The sequence below is a fragment of the Hyalella azteca genome, unplaced genomic scaffold, assembly GCF_000764305.2.
Source record: "Hyalella azteca isolate HAZT.00-mixed unplaced genomic scaffold, Hazt_2.0.2 contig5778, whole genome shotgun sequence".
In the NCBI taxonomy this organism is placed as follows: domain Eukaryota; kingdom Metazoa; phylum Arthropoda; class Malacostraca; order Amphipoda; family Hyalellidae; genus Hyalella; species Hyalella azteca.
The window spans coordinates 105,385-128,958 of NW_025935958.1; the positions used below are offsets into that span (position 1 = coordinate 105,385).

Below are 23,574 nucleotides of genomic sequence, written 5' to 3' on the forward strand. Positions count from 1 at the left end.
TGAGCAGCAATCAAAGCATCGCTTCGCTGCTTCCTCTATTGGGGCTCAGCCACAGCACCGGCCAATGAGCGGAACTCGATAGACTTGACGAAGCGGATGGACTCGGTCTGCTCAGCCAATGGGTCGGACGAGCCAAGCCAGGCGTCCGCCTCCGCAGTTTGGGCGACGCAGGCTCAGCGCCGCTCTCATTACCGTGTGGTAAGGCGCGATCGTTGGGCTGTGACAGCAGCTTCGTGCTCGCGCGAGTAACATTTGGCTTATAACATAGTGTATTGACGCGCTGAGCGGAGTGCATGTCGCTCAAGTGACTTGCAGTGTTACTCGCTGTTATGGTGCTAGGCTTGTCCGCCAGTGCTGGGGCCACAGGTCCTGTTGTGCCCACACCCGTCGTTGCATTGCCGTCCCTCTCATTTTCATCGACGCAGGTCGCGGCAGTTTGCGAGACCCTCGAAGAAAGTGGCGACATCGAACGGTTAGGTAGATTTTTGTGGTCCTTGCCGGTAGCTCATCCTAATTTACGCGATCTAAGCAAATACGAGGCCGTGCAGAGAGCCAGAGCAATCGTTTGTTTTCATCTAGGTCAGTTTCGAGAAATGTATTCAATTTTGGAGTCTCAACGTTACACGAAAGCCTCTCACGGGCGCCTGCAAGCGTTGTGGCTGGAGGCTCACTACCAGGAGGCAGAGAGGCTCAGAGGCCGGCCTCTAGGTCCCGTGGACAAGTACAGAGTCCGCAAGAAGTTCCCGTTCCCGCGAACTATTTGGGACGGTGAGCAGAAAACACATTGCTTTAAGGAGAGGACCCGGACCCTTCTGAGGGAGGCGTACTTACAGGACCCTTACCCCAACCCCAGCAGGAAGAGGGAGCTAGCACAAGCTACGTGTCTCACCCCAACACAAGTCGGCAACTGGTTTAAGAACAGAAGACAACGAGACAGAGCGGCTGCTGCAAAAAACAGGCAAGTGTACAGTAACTTAGAACATTCAGCTTTTTACCCCAAAAATTTCGTTATTTTTAGCATCACATAAATTTTCTATGATGTTCAGTTCTGGATAAGGGGATGGAAAAATACTTCAGTCTACGGCGTCGCTCTCCCTCGCTGAGTACAAATTACCGCCAAGCTGAGCAGTGTGCAGAGCGTAGAAGTATGGCGTCCATAGGTTTATTAACATTCAAACATATTTTCTGCCTATTTATTACTACCTAATTGTTATTATAGTAAGCACTTCTTAAGCATTGTGAATCAATGTAAATATAGGAATTGTGTTTTAATGATTTGAGTGGATCAGCGATTTACATAAATTACGAATTTTTATTCTGGCTGTTTGAATAAATTACGCCGTGATGAGTTTGTGAGGCAGATGAATTATCTCGCGTCAATCTAAAAAACAAGGCGGAAAAATCTATTAATAAATATTAATTGATACCGAAACATTAATAAAATACTATTAATGATGCACTGAAAATTTTCCAATTCTCCAATCGCGATGAAACATATAAAACATAAAGACAACAAATATCATGACAAATATAATATTTTATATTTGGAAATTTTCTGAACTTTGTTATATTAAAACTGTTGTTTTTTAATTTATTATTGTTAATCGGCATACCTGCAGCCTAAAAATATAAGTGCCGCAGCTTGTGATGTGAATTTCTCCAATTCAACAACATTTTACAACAAATATCAGTTATTGTTTCACACATTGTTCACATACATTGCGTCCATGCAGGGCTTCCTAATTTCTATGTTGATTTTTTAAATTTTTATCTTAATCAAGCAACGACATTTAAGACGATTAAACGTTTAAGGCAACGATTACAACAAAATTTTAAAATAATGGACAAAAAAAGTAACATGCGCAAGAATGAGAAAATTTTCATTCGATTTTAAGCAATCAACATATAATAATTATGCTCAAAATATAGACGGTGACAATTTTGAACTGTTCGGTATTGTTTGACGAAAATTAAAGTTTTTACGGAAATGCTTATGGAATTTCAGTCTTGTTGTGCATGGTTGAATGAAGAAAAACTCACATAAAATGTATGAAATTCCGGTAATATCCCCATGAAGATATATCCCCTAGCTCTTAATGGGGTTAATATATAATCTTAATAATAATAATAATAATGCTAATAATAATAATAATAATAATAATTAATAATAACTATAATAATAATAATAATAAAAATGGCACTTCAGCTTTGAAAACCAATCAAAAAAATTTCAGAGATTAATTTCAAGAAATTTTAAGGCTGTTGAAATAATCGCAATCTGAAGTTCTGTTCCCAGACTAATTAATGCCTCGCATGAATTAAATATAAATTAAACATTAGGATGTTCCCGAACATAGCGCGTCTTTTATTTTGACAGGACGCGTTTCTTTATGTTAGAACGTATATAATATACATACATTAATTATGAATGGTAAAGGGTATATGCAATTAAAAAATTAAATGCTGATTTGATCTCATGTGTTAAAAGAACAAAAAATGATATGCATCACTGAAACTAAAGCTCTACCAATGAAACGCAGAGCAACGAGAAGAATTTTCAATATTTCTACCCCAATTAAGTCTAAATAAAATAATATTATACACGTATACTAAAAGCGCTTGACAACACGATGCATTATATTGCGGTTATATATATGAACGCTTTAATTTATTATTCACACTCCATTGTGTGAATACGAAGAAAATTTCCAGTGGAGATTTTTTAAACTAAATTCCAAATGAAATTTATTTATTTGATGTTTTGAAGGTATTTCCAGCATCCGGCCATGCATGGATCCTCACTAATTTATTTGTTAAGGAATTAGGCTCTCATTTGACGTTGGTTGCATAATTGAAGAAATATCTTATCGTGATTAATAGTAAATTTTGCATAAGGGGAATAAAAAACTTTATAATGCAAGTATCATAAGAAATAATACGAGATTAAAAAATATTGACCATTTCAATTAATTTTGTACATGACGATTACTAAATTAAACATTTTGGTTCGGTAATGTGAAATTTGACTGTTAAACAAAATTTTAGAGTTTCGAAACTATTAACATTGGAAGTGAGAATTTCAAGAATTTAAGAACAAAGAAAACAGCCAACAAATTCACAATTTCTTATGAGAGAAAACGTTTCGCAGTCCCGCTCCATCGTCAGTTCAAAACCTAAAACATAAGTACAAACAATTAGCAAACTAAAATTCACATTGAAGATATTAAAACATAAATCGTCATATGAAATCAAATGAAAATGAGGTAAACATTAGCAGACAAATCCAGCAATTTGCAATTTCGAGGGTTAATGAACTGTAGGTGGCATTTAATCTAGGTTTTTGTTTAAAAAAAGGACTAAAATTCGTAGGTCAGAAACACCGGCTATGGCCGGAGGCTAAAATTCTAAAATCACTATCGGACACCGGGACTTTGCAATGCTTGGCATGAACACGTACTGCTGAATGAGGGGGATGCACAATTAAGCAGGTTTCCTGTTCTAAAACTCCTTCCTTTGTACTCCGCGGGCAGTATAAAATTGCATGATGTCATACTGACATACGCAGATGCGCACTAGCATACGCAAAACTATATTGATAAACTAGTACGATTGCAGAGGAGCAATTATTATTGACCAGCAATACATTAAGATTTACATTTGGGAGGTATTTAGAGAAGAAAACTTTCAACTCCGTATATAGTCATAGTCTCCGAAGCGGGACCAAAGTAAAGAAATGAACAATAAACAGCGTTAATTCTTATTGTCACGTTCGGAAACAACCTCAGAATATTGCTTAGACATAAATACCTTAATTCGATTATATACCAATTGCGACGGAAACTCATTTATTGAAAAGGTGAAAATTCAAATTCTGAGCGCATGGCTGGGAACGTAGAGCAAATAAGAAATCCGCGGTTTATGAACGTTTGAATCCAATTTAATTTGAAACAGAGATAACAAAGGCTAAAAAAGATGTTGCTTATGCCGGTAAACCTCCATTTTCGGTAAACAGATGTCTGAAAACAGCTATTTGATTAATTTTGTAACACTGCAATCAAGAAAAGACAAACTATTGTAAGATTCAAACTCCATGGTAATTTGATGGACTTGTGTAGGACATTAAAATGGAATAATCAAAGAAAAGGCCTAAATGAGAGAGATGCTTGCAAATTAAAAAAGTGTCCTCGATATATCGGTTATATAATAGTGGCTTAATATCAAGATGATAAGTGGCCAGTCATGTAGCCTCGTGAAAACATATGAAAATCTTAGCAAAAATAAGGCCGGTAAAAGGCCCATGCCTAAACCATCAATTTATTTATTAAAATTGCCAGCAAATACGGGAAAAAATTAGTTTGTAACACGTAATTCAAGAAGAGATTTTAAAAAGTTGTGGTTTAGATCCATGACTCGGTCATTGACAATTGGTCATAGAATTGAGGCAGAATTGAGGCAGACATCAAAAGTTTCAGGAAGGTGTAAATCGGCAAAAAAAATTTCTACATCAAATGAAGTCATATATATAGTCAAGTCCTGAACATTAGTGAAATTCTTTAAGCAATACATATAATTATTGTCTACCGTGTATTGATTGGTGGTGAGACAGTTCAAAACCAAAACTAAAAATTAAGCTAGTCTGGAACCCGGAGTATTAAGAGCAGAGAAAATTGGGCGGAAATAAATTTTCAAAGCGAAATCTGGTTTATGAATTTTGGGTAAGAATTTTGAGAGCAAATTTTGAGTGAATCGGAAAATTAAATTAAGTTTCAAAATGCCCTTATCGTCCCAAAATAACAAAATGCACTCATCGTCTCTAAATTAAAAAATTAGCTCATCCCCCCCCCCCGTATTAAAAAATTTACTGATCGTCCCTACATTTCAAAATGCACTCATCTTCCCAAAGTTCTTCATATATACTATACATGTGCTGTTGTATATGCATCATTCACTATCGCCAGCGTTAGGTGCTCGAACCTACTGTATAATTAGAAGTACATTTCTGTTATTTTTTCATCCATCTTATTCATAATATTGTATATTAAGTATAGTCTCTCAACGGCAAAGTAATATTTTAAGCCAAATAACATATTCTACTATACTGTTAGTTATTAGGAAAATTATTACAATTTATCAATTATTGCACAGCGTCGTCGTGATGCCGTAATAAAAGAACCTAATTTTTTAATAAGAACCTATTTACTGCTCAGAATTCATGTGTCATCCGAAATCATCGTCAATTACTGATCGAAAAAATGAATCCTTCTACGACTCAGGAAAATTCCTTTATTTTTATTTTACAATTAATTTTTATTTTACTGAATTTGCCAGGAAAACAGAACTTTTTCAATTTGAATTTCACATCGCTTAAAAGTTGGGGAAATTGAAGCATTTTCTTATATTCTTCACCTTTCTGCACAATTTTAGAATCAGTTTTAACAACTGCACACTATTTGTTCCTATAATTCCAAAATCCTAAAAACTAGCGCAATGAACCAGGCTATTCAGAAGGAACCGAATTCTAAAACATAAATCAATGAAAAGTTTAGCTGAAAATAAAGAAAAAACTCATTCTCTCATTCTCATAACTCCCATTTTCTACTTTTTTGACTATTAAATTATTTTATAAAGAATTTCGCGCGGGTTGTTATAATGGATCGACACTCAGGTTTGCATATAAAAATATTCTTATAGCCCAGCAAAATTAAATTTATTGTTATTTAAACATGATTAAAAGCATTCCACTTGCATTTGATTTTTTTAGGTAAAGCAATAAGGAGAAATTCGGATTTAGTAATTTTATGGATGCTGAGGAAAGTGATAATAAGTTTGCTCTAATATTGTCGTCATGAAGTGCAGTCTGATTACTCTGTATATTACAGAGATATTTATCTAATATTGATATTTATCTAATAAATATATTAACTGCAGGCAGATCAGTTAGTTTATTACAGCAATATTTATCTAATTATATTGTTGATATTAACTGCAGGCAGCTCAGTTAGCATATTGCAGCGATACTTATCTAATATTGCTGATATTAACTACAGCCATATTTATCTAATATTGTTGATTTAAACTGCTGGCAGCTAGTTCAGTTAGCATCTTGCAGCAATATTTTGCTAATATTGTTGATATTAAATGCAGGCATATTTATATAATATTTTTTTATTTTAACTACAGGCATATTTCACAGATATTTATCTAATTTAATTTCCGTTTCAATATTCATCATTTATTATTGTCATCATCCACATATTTCTGACCCAAAATTTTATTGATAATATTTCCACTACCTGCTGCCATGGAGTTGGCTTGTTGCTGTAAAATTAATGCTGCATCATTATTTTAATTTAATTAATTGATTATGCTCAGTTTACAGCAGTTTATATAAGTCTTAGAATCATAACTGGAAAATTTAATAAAACACTTCAACGCAATATTGATCTCTTTCATGGACTGCGCATGAATTTAGATAAATATTTTGTGCAACCTATATCCCATTCCGTTAGCTCGTTGCACAATATTAAATTATTGTTCGATTAATTTTAACAGTAACTGTCCTCAGCAGTTTCACGCAATATTCTTGCAGTATTAATGCTATCAACTGCAGTGGCATCACTAAACAAATTCACGCAATATCTGTAGAATATTTTAGTTGTCGACTGCAGTTCCAATACACAGCATGCATTTAATGGCATAAGCGATGCGGTACGCGCTATTGTTGATCTCGATGCAACAATTCAGTTATTAAGAATCATGTCATTCAAACGTGTAAATTTCTCACTAGGCAGGAATATTTTTATTCCCTAAATGTAAATTAAATTATCTTGGACAACTGAACAAACTTATTATGTCTTATATACCTGCATGCTTGAAAATTTAAAACCACTTCGATTGATATTCGATGATCGGTCAGAGGCTAACACGCTTTTCGCGTACAATCGATTAGATTGAAGGGCAGCTTCGATTATTGATATGCGGTGCAGGCGTTAACTCTGATAGACTTTTAAGAAGACTTTTTATCTGAATAGTGATTTGAATAAATGGATGTTTCAAATTCACACTTGATTTTTTTGAAATCTTATTTTCTGTTTACACCGCAGTTGCACCGAATCATATGTAGCATAGCGAACGTGTGACCTGGCCATTCTGTGCCACCAAATGTTTACACATGACATGACCTCTAAATGCAGCACTAGAAATCAATGAATAAATCGAAGTGCTACAATAAATTGTAACTGTGATTACATGCAAGAACAATAATGCCACAATAAATCAATCAAGATGGCGTCCACGGTCACACAATATGGTGGCAACGACGTCTGCTGCATTGAGCTCCGGCGCTGTTGATCACATGGTCTCCGCTGCAGAACTTCCGCAGGGCTGTCACTGGCAACCAGTGTCCCTTATGTCACTGGCAATAGGAACCACTACTGTCACTGACAATAAGAACCGCTTATTGGTAATAGCAGGAAGCACAAATGACTTCATTCGCGCCTCACGATGACTCGTTAATGCTCTGTAGCGTCGCCAAATAGGCACCGGTTAGCGCGACGTGTGTAGTTTGCGATTAAACATTTCTTGTAAAATGCGTTTGGTGAAATTTGAAAAATTGAAACTGTTGGTGAAATTTAGCAAAAATTCTAATCCTTACAAATAATAGCTTGGAATGTTCGTATTGATGCCGAGACTTTATATAGCTACCAGTTTGTGTTATAAATGCGCTGCTGGCAGATCTATAATAGCGAGCACGCCTAAATAATATTACCATGGCCCTGCCATGAGAAAGTACATTATTACGGTGCTGCCTCATTTGCTACGTGCCGGCAGAAGTTTCAGTCGCCGGCAACCGCCCCTCTAACATTTCTTACGTGCCACGCAGTGGTTTCATACGTCGGCAACCGTCACTAACATTTAGCAGCTCACGAAATTTCTCGCTTCTTCTACACCCTTGTTAATTCTACAAATCAATCTTAAACAAGGAACATGGTTATAAATATTCATGAGAGAAACATGCAAATTAGGTTAGCACATTATTTTTACGTAATACAGCTTCCAAATTTCTAGCATAACAGTCGTTGGCATGTCATTTCATAATATCCTCTTGAGTCACCCATCAATTTAACGCCCCTAATAATACACATCATCCCTGAGCACGACGTCGGGCGCGCGGACGGTTGATTAATGATGGATATGAACGAAAGATGATGAATGCTTTGCATGATAATTCAAGGTTAATTTTAGTGGTGATGAATAACAGGATGCATTTATTGTTTCCTATTGCATTCGATCACATTTCCGTATTAATAAACTAGATAAATTGCTGCATATTTTTTAATGAAGACAGGAAAATTCATCCCTTGTAGAAAATTAATGGCTAATTTTTCGTTGCTTAGTTTCAGTTATTTTTATTGGAAAATATATTAGTCGGAAATAAGAAGCTGTATATGTAAGTGCTTTTATCGTGTGAATGATATGACAAATAATTCGTAATCTTTTCGAAAGCGCTCTTGCACCATCCACCAGCAAACGTGCATGGCGCTTATGTATTTGTGTAGATGAAAGGTTTACTTTTAATTTTTTACTTAGTCTGAACTTCTTGGTAATTAACCGAGCTATCTTCAGTTCAAAAGTTACGATTGACTGCCGGCTTGTCGAGAAGTGATATATTTTGAATCACATTTTGTTATTTTGCTCGCACATGTTGCCTGAGTTATGTCTTAGTCCGTGTGTGAATGTGAACGCATTCATGATGTAACGTGCAATATAATGAGACATTGCTAAGTTTGTACTACATTCAAATTAACTTATAGTTTAATAAAGAATAGATAGCGAAAATGATCAAATCCATGAATAATCTACAAGGAATGTTGATGAAAGTATTGTTCCGATAACTATGATTGAGAAAATCGATGTATATTGGAGCTGTACGTCAGCAGAAATGTGCTGCACCGCAGCAGATGTTACAATTGTATCTTTCTCAGCTTTCTTCGTACCAGCAGTTAGCGCAAATATATCTGCATCGTCCATATCCACCCCAGCCACTCCAGTAGCAGCTGTTACTGCCACTGTATCCACCCCAGCCACTCCAGCAGCAGCTGTTACTGCCACTGTATCCACCCCAGTCACTGCAGCAGCAGCTGTTACTGCCACTGTATCCACCCCAGCCACTCCAGCAGCAGCTGTTACTGCCACTGACCGCAAGTCGTTCATTTCACTGCAGCAGTGGCAGCGACTGCCAGCACTGGCCGCTGCTCGTTCCAATGAAGTTATTATTGTCATTTCCTGTGAGCGCCACCGCGGAATCGCACGCTCGTTACCCGGTAGTTAATTGCCCTTCTTACAGCCTTGGTATTTGTTGCGAAATTATGGTGTCAACGAAGGGACGTTGCGAGGCTCCTTCTCAGCGGGGACTCGATGTTTCGGTGCACTGGCTCCTGAATTAAGGGGTCGAAGAAGTGTGTAGTCGTGTATGTGTCATCATTTTCTGCTTGTGCCTTAATATTTGTATGTTATCAGTATAATAATATAATAATCATTGCAGTGTTATCAATGTTTATACTTGAAGCGTTTTAATTGAGCGCACCTTGCTCAAGAAATGACTCCTACAAAATTTCTTCGCGATATTATTTCTGAGTTTCAGTGCTTATGAATTTGGTCAACTCCAATAGACATTAATAAAAAACTTGGCTGAACAATCTCACTTACGAAATAAATATATAAAATATATAATATATTTTGGTTCGTTATGATTTTCACTTATAAACTCACTTTGCATTTTAAACTTGGAAATCTTTAGATCCCAATTCCGAGTATCAAAAATGTTTTGTGCAAGAATAGCATGGAAAAGTGCAGCGGCTGCCTGATGTTTGGAAGCCGCTCTCGAAGAAGCAGTTAATTGGGTCGATGTCTGTAAAGGATTCCTCGGAAAATCTTTTGTAAGGAACAAATGGAATAAAATATTGATGAGGTTTTGAGAAGATCTTTTATGGAATTTGCGCTGTAGGCCAAAAGCCTGAGGCGACGTCGGCAGCCAAGCTCGCGGATCAATGGGAGACTCGTATAAAATCTGGCACTGTGGAACATCTTTAATAAATATTCACTTGATATACCTGCACAAACCTACGTATAAAAACACTGTCTTAATTGGAGCAAGAAATTCATGGATCTCGCACACATTGCTGGGGGACTATCTCAATTAACTCAAGCACTGTCTTGCAGGTTGGTACTTATTTAAAAAACAAGTTATCACACATTTACTTCAAATACTGGTTATGTACAATTGCACATGCGCCGTACAGTCCACTCCAGCTAAAGTCTAAAACATGAATGAATAAAATCCTGAAAGTATTGAAAACTTCAATTGCGGAATCGTAAAGTCTAAATGAAAAATGGAATAATTGTTGTTATAAAATATGAATAACTTTATACTATTCCCTAACAACATGGAGACGGTGGATGAAAGTAACGAGTTTCAATTACTAATGATTCATCATCGAGAGCAGCCAAGTAAAGCGTAAATACATTACGCTTGTAGGATCGAACTAATTAGCCGTGACGACATGTCTTGAGATTAAGTGTAAATAAAATATATGTTTAAAAACTACTTTTTAAAGACAACACTTCCAAAGAATCCAGTACTGGTATCTCCAATCTTACAACTGTACAATGAATTTCTCATCTAAGTGTCGAAAATTAAACAAATTACCTTTTCAATTTTTTAACTATATACCTACCATACATTTTTTTAATATATAAATTTTTTTTCAAAATTATTTATTCTGTTAATTGATTCGTGCATTGCCTCTGACTTCACACAAGTGTGCAAAATTTCAGATCAATTAGACAGGTAAAAGTGTGTCAAATATCAGTTATAAGATTTGTAGCTGAAAAAATTATTTTTTTTTATTTTTTACTATTGAAATTTTTTTTTTAATTTCTAAAATCATTTATTTTGACATTTGATTCATGCATTGTCTCCAACTTTACACAAGTGGGCAAAATTTCAGATTGATAGGATAAGTAGAAGTGTATTAAATTTTGATTACAAGATTTGTAGCAGACAGACAGACAAACAAGAAGTAAAGTTAAAGAGAAGTGTTGTAAAAATGTCTGCGACTATCATGACTGAATTTTCAATGTAACTTGTAATGAATTGGTTCAATTACATGTTTTAAGAAAAAAAAACAGTAATATAAAGTCGGTTCCATTGTTCCATAAACATTTGAGTGAATCATTTTCAACATTCTGTTCGCGTGCGCTAATAAGTAATGAATTTAGGGGTAAAAGTTGTCGGCAATGATACAAATTTTGCTAGAGATTTCCGGTTTGCTGCGAAATCAAAATTTGTTAATATATAATTTCCGGTATTGACGTGAGAGGCTACTGAATACCATGAGATGACACGTCCAATGTAGCGAAATGGGACTCTACTGAATACCATGACACGTCCCATGAATAGAAGTATACTCGACATAAATTTTTATAACCCATCAAGCAATAACTCCAGAAGCTTCATCACCAGCGTCAGCATTTGTTAAATCAACAGTGAAATAGTAAAAAAAGACGCCAGCAGCAACAAACATTATCAGTTTCACCAGCAGCAGCAGTACAGTGAGCGGCAGCAAGCAAGCCGCATCGTACGCCACATTCCATTAATGTAGTCCGCTGGTTCAATTTCCAAATTTGTGAGAATCAAAAGCTCATTTCGGCGCAATGTGGTGACAGCGGTGAACCCTGAGGGCAGAGCTGAGCTTGCGAGTGGGTTTCCTTAAACGTTCAGTCTTGGCAACGATGGGCAATTTAGCGAAGCAGTCGAGCTTGCGTGTAGGATGATGACCTGCTTGCCGTATCAAGATTTGGCCCCGCGGCAACGCTTTGTAGGATTCTTTCCTCGTCAGGTGACTTGAAAGAAATAATTTGAATCTGGATCATGGAGCTAGCGAGTCCTTTTTTGAATATCTCTTTGCAGGAACATTTTATAACTCTTTTGTAACCATGGTTTCAAAATTTCAAATTGAGTTAGTCTGAAATGAAAGACGATTTCTTTCTATTTTTTTTAAATAGCCAATTGTTCCTCGGTGGTGATAGGTCTTTAATTAATAATTCGATTGTCTTCCTTCCACTTTCACCCTTTTTTGAATGTTATTATTTACGTTGTTAATTACAGCCTAAACATCAGTTCATTTAATTTTAACTACAAGTAAATCATAAGATCCCATAATAGTTTATCGCATACCAATAAATCCATAAGCATGGAATTAAACAAAAGGTTTTTTGTCGGTCTTAAAATCTACGGACTCTGGACGTAACAATTAATTAACTAATGCGGCAGCTCAAAGTGGGAAGTGTTATAATAATATGCGATAGATATTGGTACTCAAGCTTGTCGCGAAAAGTCCTTATATGATAAAAATATTTTATTGTTCAATAAGAAAAACTAAAAAAATCTTAATGTTTTTTAACTTGTTGTGTTTGTGCGGCTGAAGACAGAGCTGAAACCTGTTGCTTGAATTTTGATGGTCCGATTTTATAGTGGACCATCGCAGCGAGTTATTGCCTCGATGTAAATTTTTATTTTGATACAAAAAAGAGAATAAGACAGCTTAATACACTGAACAACGATAGACAAAATTGAAAATTTGTATAATGTTAGTTGAATATTATGTAGAGGAAAGTATTTGGAGTTGAAAAAACGTATCAGCTAAATTGGATTAAAGTGGATAATGTTAAATTTTGGATCCTACTTCTTAACAGCTCTTAAATGATAGTGAGCCTGAATTGCGACGCTTTACAAGATGGATTAAATTGTTGCTCGGAAAAATGTTTTAAACGAACAAGTGAAATTCGATCAGCTCGGCTAAAGTGATCGGCCTTACCTGTAAAAAGAAATTTGATAAAGAACTTTTGTGTCGTCAAGCCATTTATTCCGGAAGAGAAAAAGAGAAGGTACGGCGTTACTCGATACGAAGGTGGCGTGTCGCAGATAAATGCCGCTGCCAGCGTCCGACAGAAGATTTTAAAGAGCATCTTCGTGATGAGAATAGCCGGCAATTTGGGCGAGGGCTCCGCACGCAGCACAAGCAGCAGCTGTTGTTCCTTATGGAGCTTCTCTTAGGTGAGGACCAGACGGCGCTTCCCATGGCCTCTATTGTCATACCTACGGATACTGTTGCCATTAAATACGTGCCGGTCTATGGTTACGGCATCAACACCACGGAAGACACAATCGCATTTCAATTGTGGCGCCATCTATCAGTGTTAAAGTGCACTCTTTGTACCCAAGAGTGAGCATTATGTGGTTGGTAAATCAGTGTTGCCAGCTCGTACGTTGCGGAGCTGGTCGCTATCCATCTAGCTGTAATACCTGACATTAGACCTGCCGATGAGGTGAGAGAATCATGAGCGCGCAAGTGGCAGTCTGTCGCGGCTTCTGATAGACTTAAACATTGCCACGTCTGATTCTTCACGACGTGCCACACAGATTGCTGTACTTCTGCTGTGCTAGTCAGGAGCACAGCCATGTCTACTTCTGTACATGCCACACAGATTGTTTTACTTCTGCTGTGCTAGTCAGGAGATTACTTCTGCTGTGCTAGTCAGCAGAACAGCCATGTCTACTTCTGTACATGCCACACAGATTGCTTTACTTTTGCTGTGCTTGTCCAGAGCAGAACATGTATACTTTCTACAATACTTAAGGGGTAGCTGTGCTTACTGTTTTACACACGGTAGAGCCTGAGTGAATTAGCTTCTCGAGTATAGAACAATTCTTGGAAGTTGTTGAATATTTTAAGTGCTATGATAATCTCTGAGCATTGACCACTGGTCGATTTACAATGGCAGCTGCCCACCCAAATAATCTGACGGTGCTAATATTGTCACTTTAATAACATATCTCGTGTCTCTGCTATATACTTAACAGGAAATATATCATTCCGGTATGCGCCGAGCGCAAATAACATAGACCAAAATATACTGGCGCTTGATAAGTGACCGATGCATGCCCATTACTTAGAAGAATCTAATTTTCAATCGGGATAAGTATAGCGAGCGCTGACTTATCTGCCCCGATGATATGAGTGTAATGAGCACGTTATTATTGAGACCTACGTGAGCACGAAAATGATTTAGTGTTTATTAGCGTGCATAGATCAGGTTACTATAAGTAATGTGATTTGTTCCTTATTGAGACGTAAGTGATTCATTGTTTATTAGCGCGCGTGGATCATACTACATAAATAAGGCTAATCGGTCGCCAATTATCAGGGAGAACTGAAATGGAATTCCACGATAATATATAGCACTATTTGGGCTCGAGGAAAGATTTTCTATAAAGAAAAACATGTTGAAATCCCTTGCCTAGTAGACGCAAAGCTGTTTATTCGAAATTTTATTTTTAAAAACTGGATGCAAATCAAAAATCAAAGGCTTCCATATCCATGACGATGAAAAGATCAATTATAATAGCTATCAAGTGTCGTTCCTACATCGAATTTATACAAACGAATGACGCGCGGTAAGCAGGGAGAGATCCAAGCACAAAATGAGTTCTCTACCTTCAACCTGCATTGGGCGATGAGACGATATAAGTTTTTGGCAAGATTGATAAGCGCAAAACACTAATTTAATCACTACCTTCTTCATTGCAAACTAACTCCACAAAAAATTATGATCGGTGTATGAATTGTGCAAGAATTATTGCTCTCTTTCTCCACTGGGCAAATTGTTTCAGTGGAGTATATTTTTTTAACAAAATTTCATACGCTGTGAAAGTGTCTGTTCAAAATTTCCCAGGCTGGTTCACGCTACAAAGAATTTTTATTCATATATAGTCATCACTCATCCGTATCGGTATTGACATTTCTTCCATGTGAATATTTTTCTCAATATCGAAGACATAAAATTTGATTTCCAACAAGCTTAATACATAACGATTATTAAAAAATTCCTACTTACGTCCAAGTAATTCAGAGCTTATGGTTTAACTAAACATATATTCGCATCTATGAAAACGTCCATCACATCGCATGCTGTAGGTTGATGCTCACCCATCCCTCCAGTGCAGAGCTTATCAATGTTGCTGCATAGCTTATCAGGTGCTGCAGCATCTCACTTACGCAGCTTATTGACGCATAATCACAAGCAAACTTATTTTGTCGAGGCAAATTAATGGAGTCTGCAGAGAGGATTATGTTTGGAAGCGCTGGCTTGACGGCGGCTTAATCGAGTTGGGGCGATCCCAGGTCACTGCACAGCGAGGCTTGTCAGGCACTGCATGCTTCACAGCGTTCTGTGTTGGTTCCTTGCTGTGCAGGCTGTTGATTCCTTGCTGTGCAGGCTTTCTGTGCATGCTTACTGTACAGGCTGGTAATTTTTTGCTGTGCAGGCTTGCTGTTCATGCTTACTGTGCAGGCTTGCTGCACAGGCTTGCTGTGCAGGCTGATAATTCCTTGCTGTACAGGCTTGCTGTACAAGCTGATAATTCCTTGCAGTGCATGCTTGATGCAATGCAGGATGACAATTTACTATTATTGAAAATTAGACATTTTCTTTATAGAGACTGGTATTATTAATGTTATACTTATGCTCGGGTAATATCTAAGCAATAATTTCTCAAGTTATTATTATTAATTGTTTTAAATATTTCGTGTATTCGACCGATCTCAGAAAATATTTCCAAAACAATAAATCTCAATTACCTTAATTCTATTCCTTAATATTTTCGATATCAATAAAACTTTTCAGTATTTCATGTAGACAAATTTCTCTCATCAGAACCAATAGTTTTAAGTGACAATTTAAACACAGTAACACTATAGCGTTGCGATACAGAATTATTTCACTCAGAGGGACGACGCTGTTTCTGCCGAAAGTTCTAGCGTCCCCTGCGTTGTAAGTTGCCGCGTGACGACATATCAGCGCACGTTTCACTGCACGAACAACATCAAAGCGCCGAAAACGTGCTGCCTGCGCCGCAATTTGCCGACACTTCAATTGAGTCGTTGACGCCCGGACTTCCGTGCGTCGCCATAGCGCGGCGCGGACGTGATAAAAGTTTCTGACCGGCGACACAAAGCCGCAGTCGTCGCGCCGGTCAAATGGACCATGTTGCACGTCACGATCATTGCAGAAAGTCAGTGACGAGGATCACTGATATATTGTTCATAATTTTATCTCTCAAGCTGAGAGCACTTGCGATAGCGGTTACGATGAATGAAGATTGCTCAAGTTTCTAAGAAGCGGGATTTTAGGAAAAACCCCAATATCCTTATTATGTGTCGGAGATATTCAAAAGATCGGCTTATTAAATTCTACAGTGAGTTATTTGAACTCTGCTTCCATGGTGGGCTATAGGTGGTCTGTTTTAGCATATTATGTATTATGTCTGCATCATATTTGCTGTATCAAATAGGTCCTTTATTACCTTAATGTGCAGGACGAGGTCTGAAATATCCTGTACAAATAGGAAGAAATTTATAAAATTTCTGAACCAGTAGAAGGAAGTCTTTAACATCCTCCTATCGAGCAGTAGAAGGACTGCAACATCCTCCTATCAATTAGTAGAAAGTCTGTAACATCCTTCTATCAATCAGTAGAAAATCTGTAACATCTCCCTATCAATTAGTAGAAGGTCTGCAACATCCCCCTATCAATTAGTAGAAGGTCTGCAACATCCCCCTATCAATCAGTAGAAAGTCTGTAACATCTCCCTATCAATTAGTGGAAGGTCTGTAACATCCCCCTATCAATCAGTAGAAAGTCTGTAACATCCCCCTATCAATCAGTAGAAAGTCTGTAACATCTCCTTATCAATCAGTAGAAGGTCTCTATCAATCAGTAGAAGGTCTGAAACATCTCCTTATCAATCAGTAGAAGGTCTCTATCAATCAGTAGAAGGTCTGAAACATCCTCCTATCAATCAGTAGAGGGTCTGTAACATCCCTCCATCAATCAGTAGAAGGTCTGTAACATCCTCCTATCAATCAGTAGAAGGAAGTCTGTACCATCCTCCTATCAAGAAATGATGCCGATAACATGTGTGAAACAATTGATTGAAGACTATAAGGTCATGATATGAGCAGAATGATATTCATAACAAGCATCAATCAAAACAGCAGCTCTAACAGTTCTGTATCAGGACACACGCCTGTAACATCGTAGCCGCAGCACATCAATGAGCTGTAGAGAGACCGGCGCTCCGTGACCCGCCAGCACTCACAAGGGCCCTCCAAGCGACGCTTCCTTCTCACGCGGCGCCGCTTCGACAAATGAGCATCGCTGAGCGCTAAAACTTAGATCAAGTACCATTGTTCTGAAAGAGCTGATTAAGTAAGTGTAATGCATGCATAATGATATATTATCACATATTTATCAGCGTTACTATGTCGACAAAATTCCAGGAGGACAAAGTATTATGGAAGAATATATAAATGTACATGAAATGAACTATGGTGCGCAGTCATGCCGGACGCGCTACAGAAATGCTGACGGAAGTCTCAAGGGCTTTACTCTGCGCTTGAGATAAATTAGTGAAGCTTTCAACAGGACGGTGTAACGATCTTTTATAGCCATGGTTTAGCCCTTATACTCACAGAAACTTACGATGATCGTATTGTGTTTGACAATACTTGATTCAGGTTCAAAGTCAAAACTATTACGAGAGATGTTTTCTACTGGGATATAATTGATTCATAGATGTTAGATATATTATTCATTTACGAAAGGTCTTATAATCAATAACTACAATTATTTGTAAACACAACCAAAGTATGTGCCTCAGAAGCCTCAAGGAAGAGTAACATTCTTCTCCTCGGCTCGCGTCAAGTCCCCCAATTTGTCTTCCCCTTCTGGATCCGGCAAGTCGAATTTCACGATCCATTTGAAGGTCTTTAAGCAATTCCATTTCAAAGAAAGTTCATTGGGCGATAATTGGTATGTTTTCCAAGCGCTCCGAAAGAGCGATCAATTATTTGCCATGCCTAAATACCGCCACGGTGACCTCGTCGTAGAAATATCACAGGAGCTTTTTTCGGATAAGTAAAAGTGATGGTGAAGCAGCAGCTATGGCACATTAGGACGCCAGTTCTGGAGGAAGGGTTAACGCTGCCAGTCAACACTTTTCAAAAGATTGTTTGTGCTCGGTAAATTTGTCGCTTTTCTACCTAGCTACAAGTAGCGTCGACCTATATCAGTCGAAGTATCAATACATTTCTTGGTAATAAACTAAACTGAAGGTGTATGTTGACACACTTTTTGCGTGTCTCATTACGAGACTTTCTAGCTGCTCACTTCTGAAGGCCTTCGTTTGCTACATTAACAGAATGCATAAAATTTTACTGCCTTGTGATTACTTCCTTGCTAAAGCATAACGAAGCAGACAAATTGGATTTCATTTAACTTTGGGTAGCGAGCAGTCCTTTTTTATAAGCTCAAGCTGTGGAATTTCCGTTCAAATTTGTAATTATACAATGTGTCATTCACGCTAGCGTAGGTACATAAATTTTAATATATTACATCAATCTCTAAATACAAAATCTAACATTACTTCTTTGTGAAATGTTACAGTTCTTTGCATTCTAGTCTTTACACAGTCTTTGGAATATATTTTAACATTGCGTAGTGTTGTAAAATTAAAAAAATTTCTGAATTAAGTACTGTTATATAGCAATCGTTGAGATCTTAGAAGTTGTAAAATAATTCATAAAATTTTGAAGAAAATGTACTCGCTCCATGTCACAATATCCCTGCACCACTGAAATATCTCCCCGCGCTGAATAGAAATTAAGGTCATTCATGGAGTGTTTGTGACATCATCTCACACGCTGATTGTCACACCCGCTCTGCAACCCTGGAACTGCCCACGCTAAATAAGATTCATGGTGTGTGGGTGACATCAAATTTCACATGTTGCATGTCACACTGGCCTCGCAACGCTGTAACACCCCACGCTGAATCGAAGGTCATTCATGGAGTGTTTATGACATCTCCTCTCACGCTGCATGTCACAGGTCCCCACATCGCTGTAACAACCCACGCTGAATAGGAGGTCGTCAGTAGGACTGTCTGGTCCGTGATGGGGGCGAGATGTGCTTGCATGTGACGGCTGTAGTGGCGGATTGTGTTTACAGAAGACTGACCGAAGGATCTCGCAATCTTGCTGTCTATCCAACAGATCGTGCCATCGATTTATTGAAAGACCGTTGACGGAGGGTAAACAGAGGGGAACGACTCAACCTCCGCACCCCGTCTTTTCTGTCCGTAATACGAAGCGGCCTCACACATGCACCTCCTTTGTGTAACCCGTTACTGTACGCCTTTCCTATCAGGACGTCGGCTGGTGTAGTGTGTAATGAAATCACACAGTTAGGATTCATTATTGATAAGTTATCTTTAATTTCTAAGTTGGTTGAGGCTGATCCTTTATGAGAGCAAATTTTTTAAATGTCATCAAAAAATTTTCGGAATATTTAAGCTGGGCTGCATCTCAAAGTTGAGGTCATGGGTGAATTATGTAATTAAATAAGTTATTTTTACATATATATATGAACCTTTCGGCTACCATCACGATTAACTTAATAAAATTCAACAAGGATTTTAAACCAAATAATAACATGATTGAAGTATGTGTTTTCATTGCGGCTAACTTTACCTAGATGATATTAAAAATTAATTTAATCAATAAAATTAGAAAATTTAGTTTCTAAATTTGCGGAGTTTAAAAATGTAATTCAAGAATCCTCCGAAATTATCCAGCTCACTTTTGTAAGATGTCAGCGGGGTAAGTTCTTATTTTTTGATCTTTTCAATACTGCTCTGAATTATTGGCGTCAATGTTATAACCCTACCCATGCACAATGCCATACAGATTACTGTAGATTGCGAATATTGTGCATTGATTTGCATGCATAGTGTGTCTCTGATCATCGAGTGCAGCAAGTTAATTACTGTGTTGAAAAAGAAACCTGGATTCATTGGGATAAAAGACCCTTTTTCGAACATCAATTTAATAAGAAAAACATGGATGAATGCGTAATATAGAGAACAGTTTTGATTCCGCATCGTGACAATCAATTTCAACCTAAACAATCTTAACAAACACAGCAACCTATTTTTGAACGTTCTTTCAATTTAAAGACAAATAATTGAACCGGTGACTTGACCCGTTAAAATGAACATTATTTCAGCATGTACCTATTCTGTCGCATTAAATATAATGTATAATTAAGGAATTTTTAACTCAGACAATAAAGAACAATACCCCGCAGGCGGAGACTTTTAGCCATCGGAATGCCAAGTGTCGGCTGTGTGTGTTTACTTTTCCTTCTTTACTTCAAAATTTCAAAATTTATAATCGTGCATAGTCCTCTTATAGTCGCGTTATTGTGACCGCTTGAAGGACATATTTTTTTCAAATATCCTGTGTTTCATGGTCTCGAAAATATTAGTTACCCTGCTCTATAATTTTAGGTAATTGCTTCAAGTTCCATTTAATATATGCAGCATTTATTGGTAACAGAAGTAAACCACGCACTGAACTGCATGTCTTCCCATGCATGGCTCAGCAAAATATAGAAAAATCTCATGAATGAATGAGTTTAGTAGAGAACCAACCTTAATTTTCGATCGTAATATGTGCGCTCAAAAAAATTGGTTATCGTAATATCGTGAATTTTTTAGAGTTTTCAGTTCATTTTTTAGGCTTATTAATGTTAATGTATGAACAATGTCATCGACATATCGATGGTTGTAGACGAAGTCTCGCTTTCCTAACATTCTTGAGCTTCTGATAAGACTGAATGTTTACAAATGTGTGTTGTGAAGCTGTTGATCAATGATGTTCAATGCAATACATGTGAAAGCTCGAATGTGAAAGTTTGTTGTGAAAACAAACGGCTGATGTAATGAACAAAATTATATTTAACTGCTGGCAAACTATCGTTGTCATGACAGTTCAGACTGCCATCGCTGCTTGTTAGAGAAAATTTCACACCGAAGCACGACGTATCTCGGACACACGGTAAACACTTTAACGAGCGTTTGTCGAGAGTACCACAAGGACGTGTCGTTCTCAGCACATAACGATATTTGTGGTCTGTCATCAAAACCAACAAAATCTAAAACAAAGTTACCGCTTGTGAACCTTTGCAGTTCACGCTAACAATCCTACAACACACCACAGGGTAAGATGTCATGCATGTTGGCATCAAGATCCTTGAGTGCTTAAATCCTAAATTTATCAAGAATTTAAAAGCAAAGAAACTAGTTACAAATTTAACATTTCACCAGAAAATAGAAATGCATATTATGCTGCCACTGTGGTTACTTCATTCGCTGTTAAACTAAAGAAAAGTATTGATGTTACCGAAGCTTGAGAAACATTTGCCAGAAACAGGCATATCTCAGAAAACTAAGGTGGTAGATGTATCAAAAAATACGGACGGCAGCGATTCAACTGTCGCCCTAAAAACATATTAACTATAAATCTTTATAATAAAATTAATGTGCCAGCTCTTCATTTTGAGGGTACACAGTCCCTCACTGCCCTCGGGCCAGCCGGTTAACGCTTCAAACTTGGCTTACGGTTTGTTCATGCAGCTTAACGGTTTGTGTCCGCAGGTTGATGCTCTTAACTTACAGCCACGGTTTGTGTCCGCAGGTTGATGCTCGGCCAGCCTTCGTCAGCAGGACGTGGTAGCCGCGATGGTCGCGACTCGACAGCAGACGACGATGACGATGACGACCTCATCCACCCCGGCAGCCCCACGACCATGGACGACACGGACGACGAGGACCTCAGCCTCCACTCCCCCCTACGGGAGTGCCCCCCCACCCCTGACGGCGGATGTCCTCCCGACGGCGGCCACACCACCGCCTCGTCACACCACCACCACATCCCCACATCACACTCCTCGTCCTCTCCCACATCCCCCTCCCCCGCGACATCTTTACCCGCACCTCACCCCCCTCTCCCCCCTACCACGTCATCCAGTTCCCCATCTATATCCCCCCACGCAGGGGCTCGTCTTTCCCCTCACCAGCTCTCCCCGACCTCCCTCACACACAGGCCTTCCCCCAGCCCCCCTCAACCCCCCTCCCCCATCACGAGGGGCTTGGCCATCATCAAGTCCGAGCCTCCATCGTCCTTCACCCTCGAGACCATCACTCGGCCGCTGGCCATCCCCCCCGTCACCTCCCTGCCCCTCATGTCCTCCCTGGCCTCCCCTCTGGGGTTTGGCGGCCTCGGCCACCTCCCCTTCTCCTCCGAGGGGTTCAGGTTCCCCCCTCACCCCTTCCTCGCCGCCCACCACCGCCTATTCCATCCCCTGTCCCTCAGCCCACTCCACCACATGAGACGCCCCACTCGCCCACTCCACAACATGAGCTACATCCATGCGCCAACATGAACAACATTAATGTTATAAATACAAAACTTGTTTGCGTTGCAATAAATTGTATAGTCAGAAGTTTATGCAGTTGAGTTCGCGCTTATATCTTTTATCTATAAGTAGTTTACCGCGTGACCATTTGTATATTATTCGTCTTCATTGCAATATCTTATTCATAAGGATAATTTCTATCTATGATGTAGTATGTAGCAAGGCCATAGTGCGTTATTTTGCTCGACTCTTGATATTCGTATTATCTGTATTAATGATGAGACGAGTTGTTGAGATATAAATACCCTACTAATATTTTATCAAACTTGAACTTCTGAGCGCGGAATAACTCGTTTAGAAAAAAATTTCCTAGAAAATTTGAAGGCTCTGAACACTTATTAATAATCATTCACAATTAAATTCACGGAATGGTATGTTTAATTTAGCGCATATAGGAACATGAATATCATCAAATATTAATTTACGGCAATGAATTCATACATGGAACTTGTTCTAAATATAAATAAATTTAAATAAGAAAGAAAGTTGCATACCAAATAAAGTAACTTCTTTCTTGTTTATGAAAGGTTTCTAATCCGCTCTATATCGCATCCTCCTATTTATACCTTAGTAAAAATATGTGATGGTATAGGCGGAAGAGTACTATACATCGAGGCAGTTGGTTTTATTGGTGTGTAGCGCAAGCGCTGCTCATGCCAAGTTCTCGCTACAATTGATTATGCATTTTTAACGGAGGTTGTCGAGTGTCAATTTCCGTTAGGATATTCTGCACGTCATTAATCTGTATTTATAGAAAATTATCAAAAGGAATTATAGATATTGTCGGTGCGCGCAAGGTTGATATTAGCTTACGATCTTTGATGGGTTAACTAACAGTGAACAAATTGATATATTGATATATTGATTAGTTGTCACACGTTAAATAGAGAAGCACTTTTTTTTGCAGGCCTTTCTTTGGCAGCAGGAATAAATCAATTGAAAATGAATGAACATAGTCGTGAATGATGGAGATCCCACACTTCATATAAGAAAAATCTCATACATTTGCTCCCAGTTCGAATATATATTCCAAGTATGATGACTTCATTTCACATTTATATTCCACGGATGATGCCATCACTTTATATATATATATTCTATTACGTGGATGATGCTCTCAACGCCTCTTTAAAGA

At 38.1% G+C, this 23,574-nt stretch overlaps 1 protein-coding gene across 1 annotated transcript; it reads left to right on the plus strand.

Annotated features, from left to right (window-relative positions):
* Positions 1–205: 205 nt before the first annotated feature.
* Positions 206–22,406, plus strand: LOC108679408 (homeobox protein SIX3). The gene is made up of 2 exons (XM_018168026.2): positions 206–958; positions 21,659–22,406. Exons 1-2 carry the CDS (start codon positions 330–332, stop codon positions 22,404–22,406), a joined length of 1,377 nt encoding a protein of 458 aa, XP_018023515.1. The 5' UTR covers positions 206–329.
* The last annotated feature ends 1,168 nt before the right edge of the window (positions 22,407–23,574 follow it).

Bases quoted from the DNA above. Each gene is read 5' to 3' on its own strand.
- LOC108679408 (XM_018168026.2), top strand. From the start codon at position 330: ATGGTGCTAGGCTTGTCCGCCAGTGCTGGGGCCACAGGTCCTGTTGTG. The intron at 959-21,658 runs GCAAGTGTACAG...TTGTGTCCGCAG, and splicing joins GCGGCTGCTGCAAAAAACAG to GTTGATGCTCGGCCAGCCTT.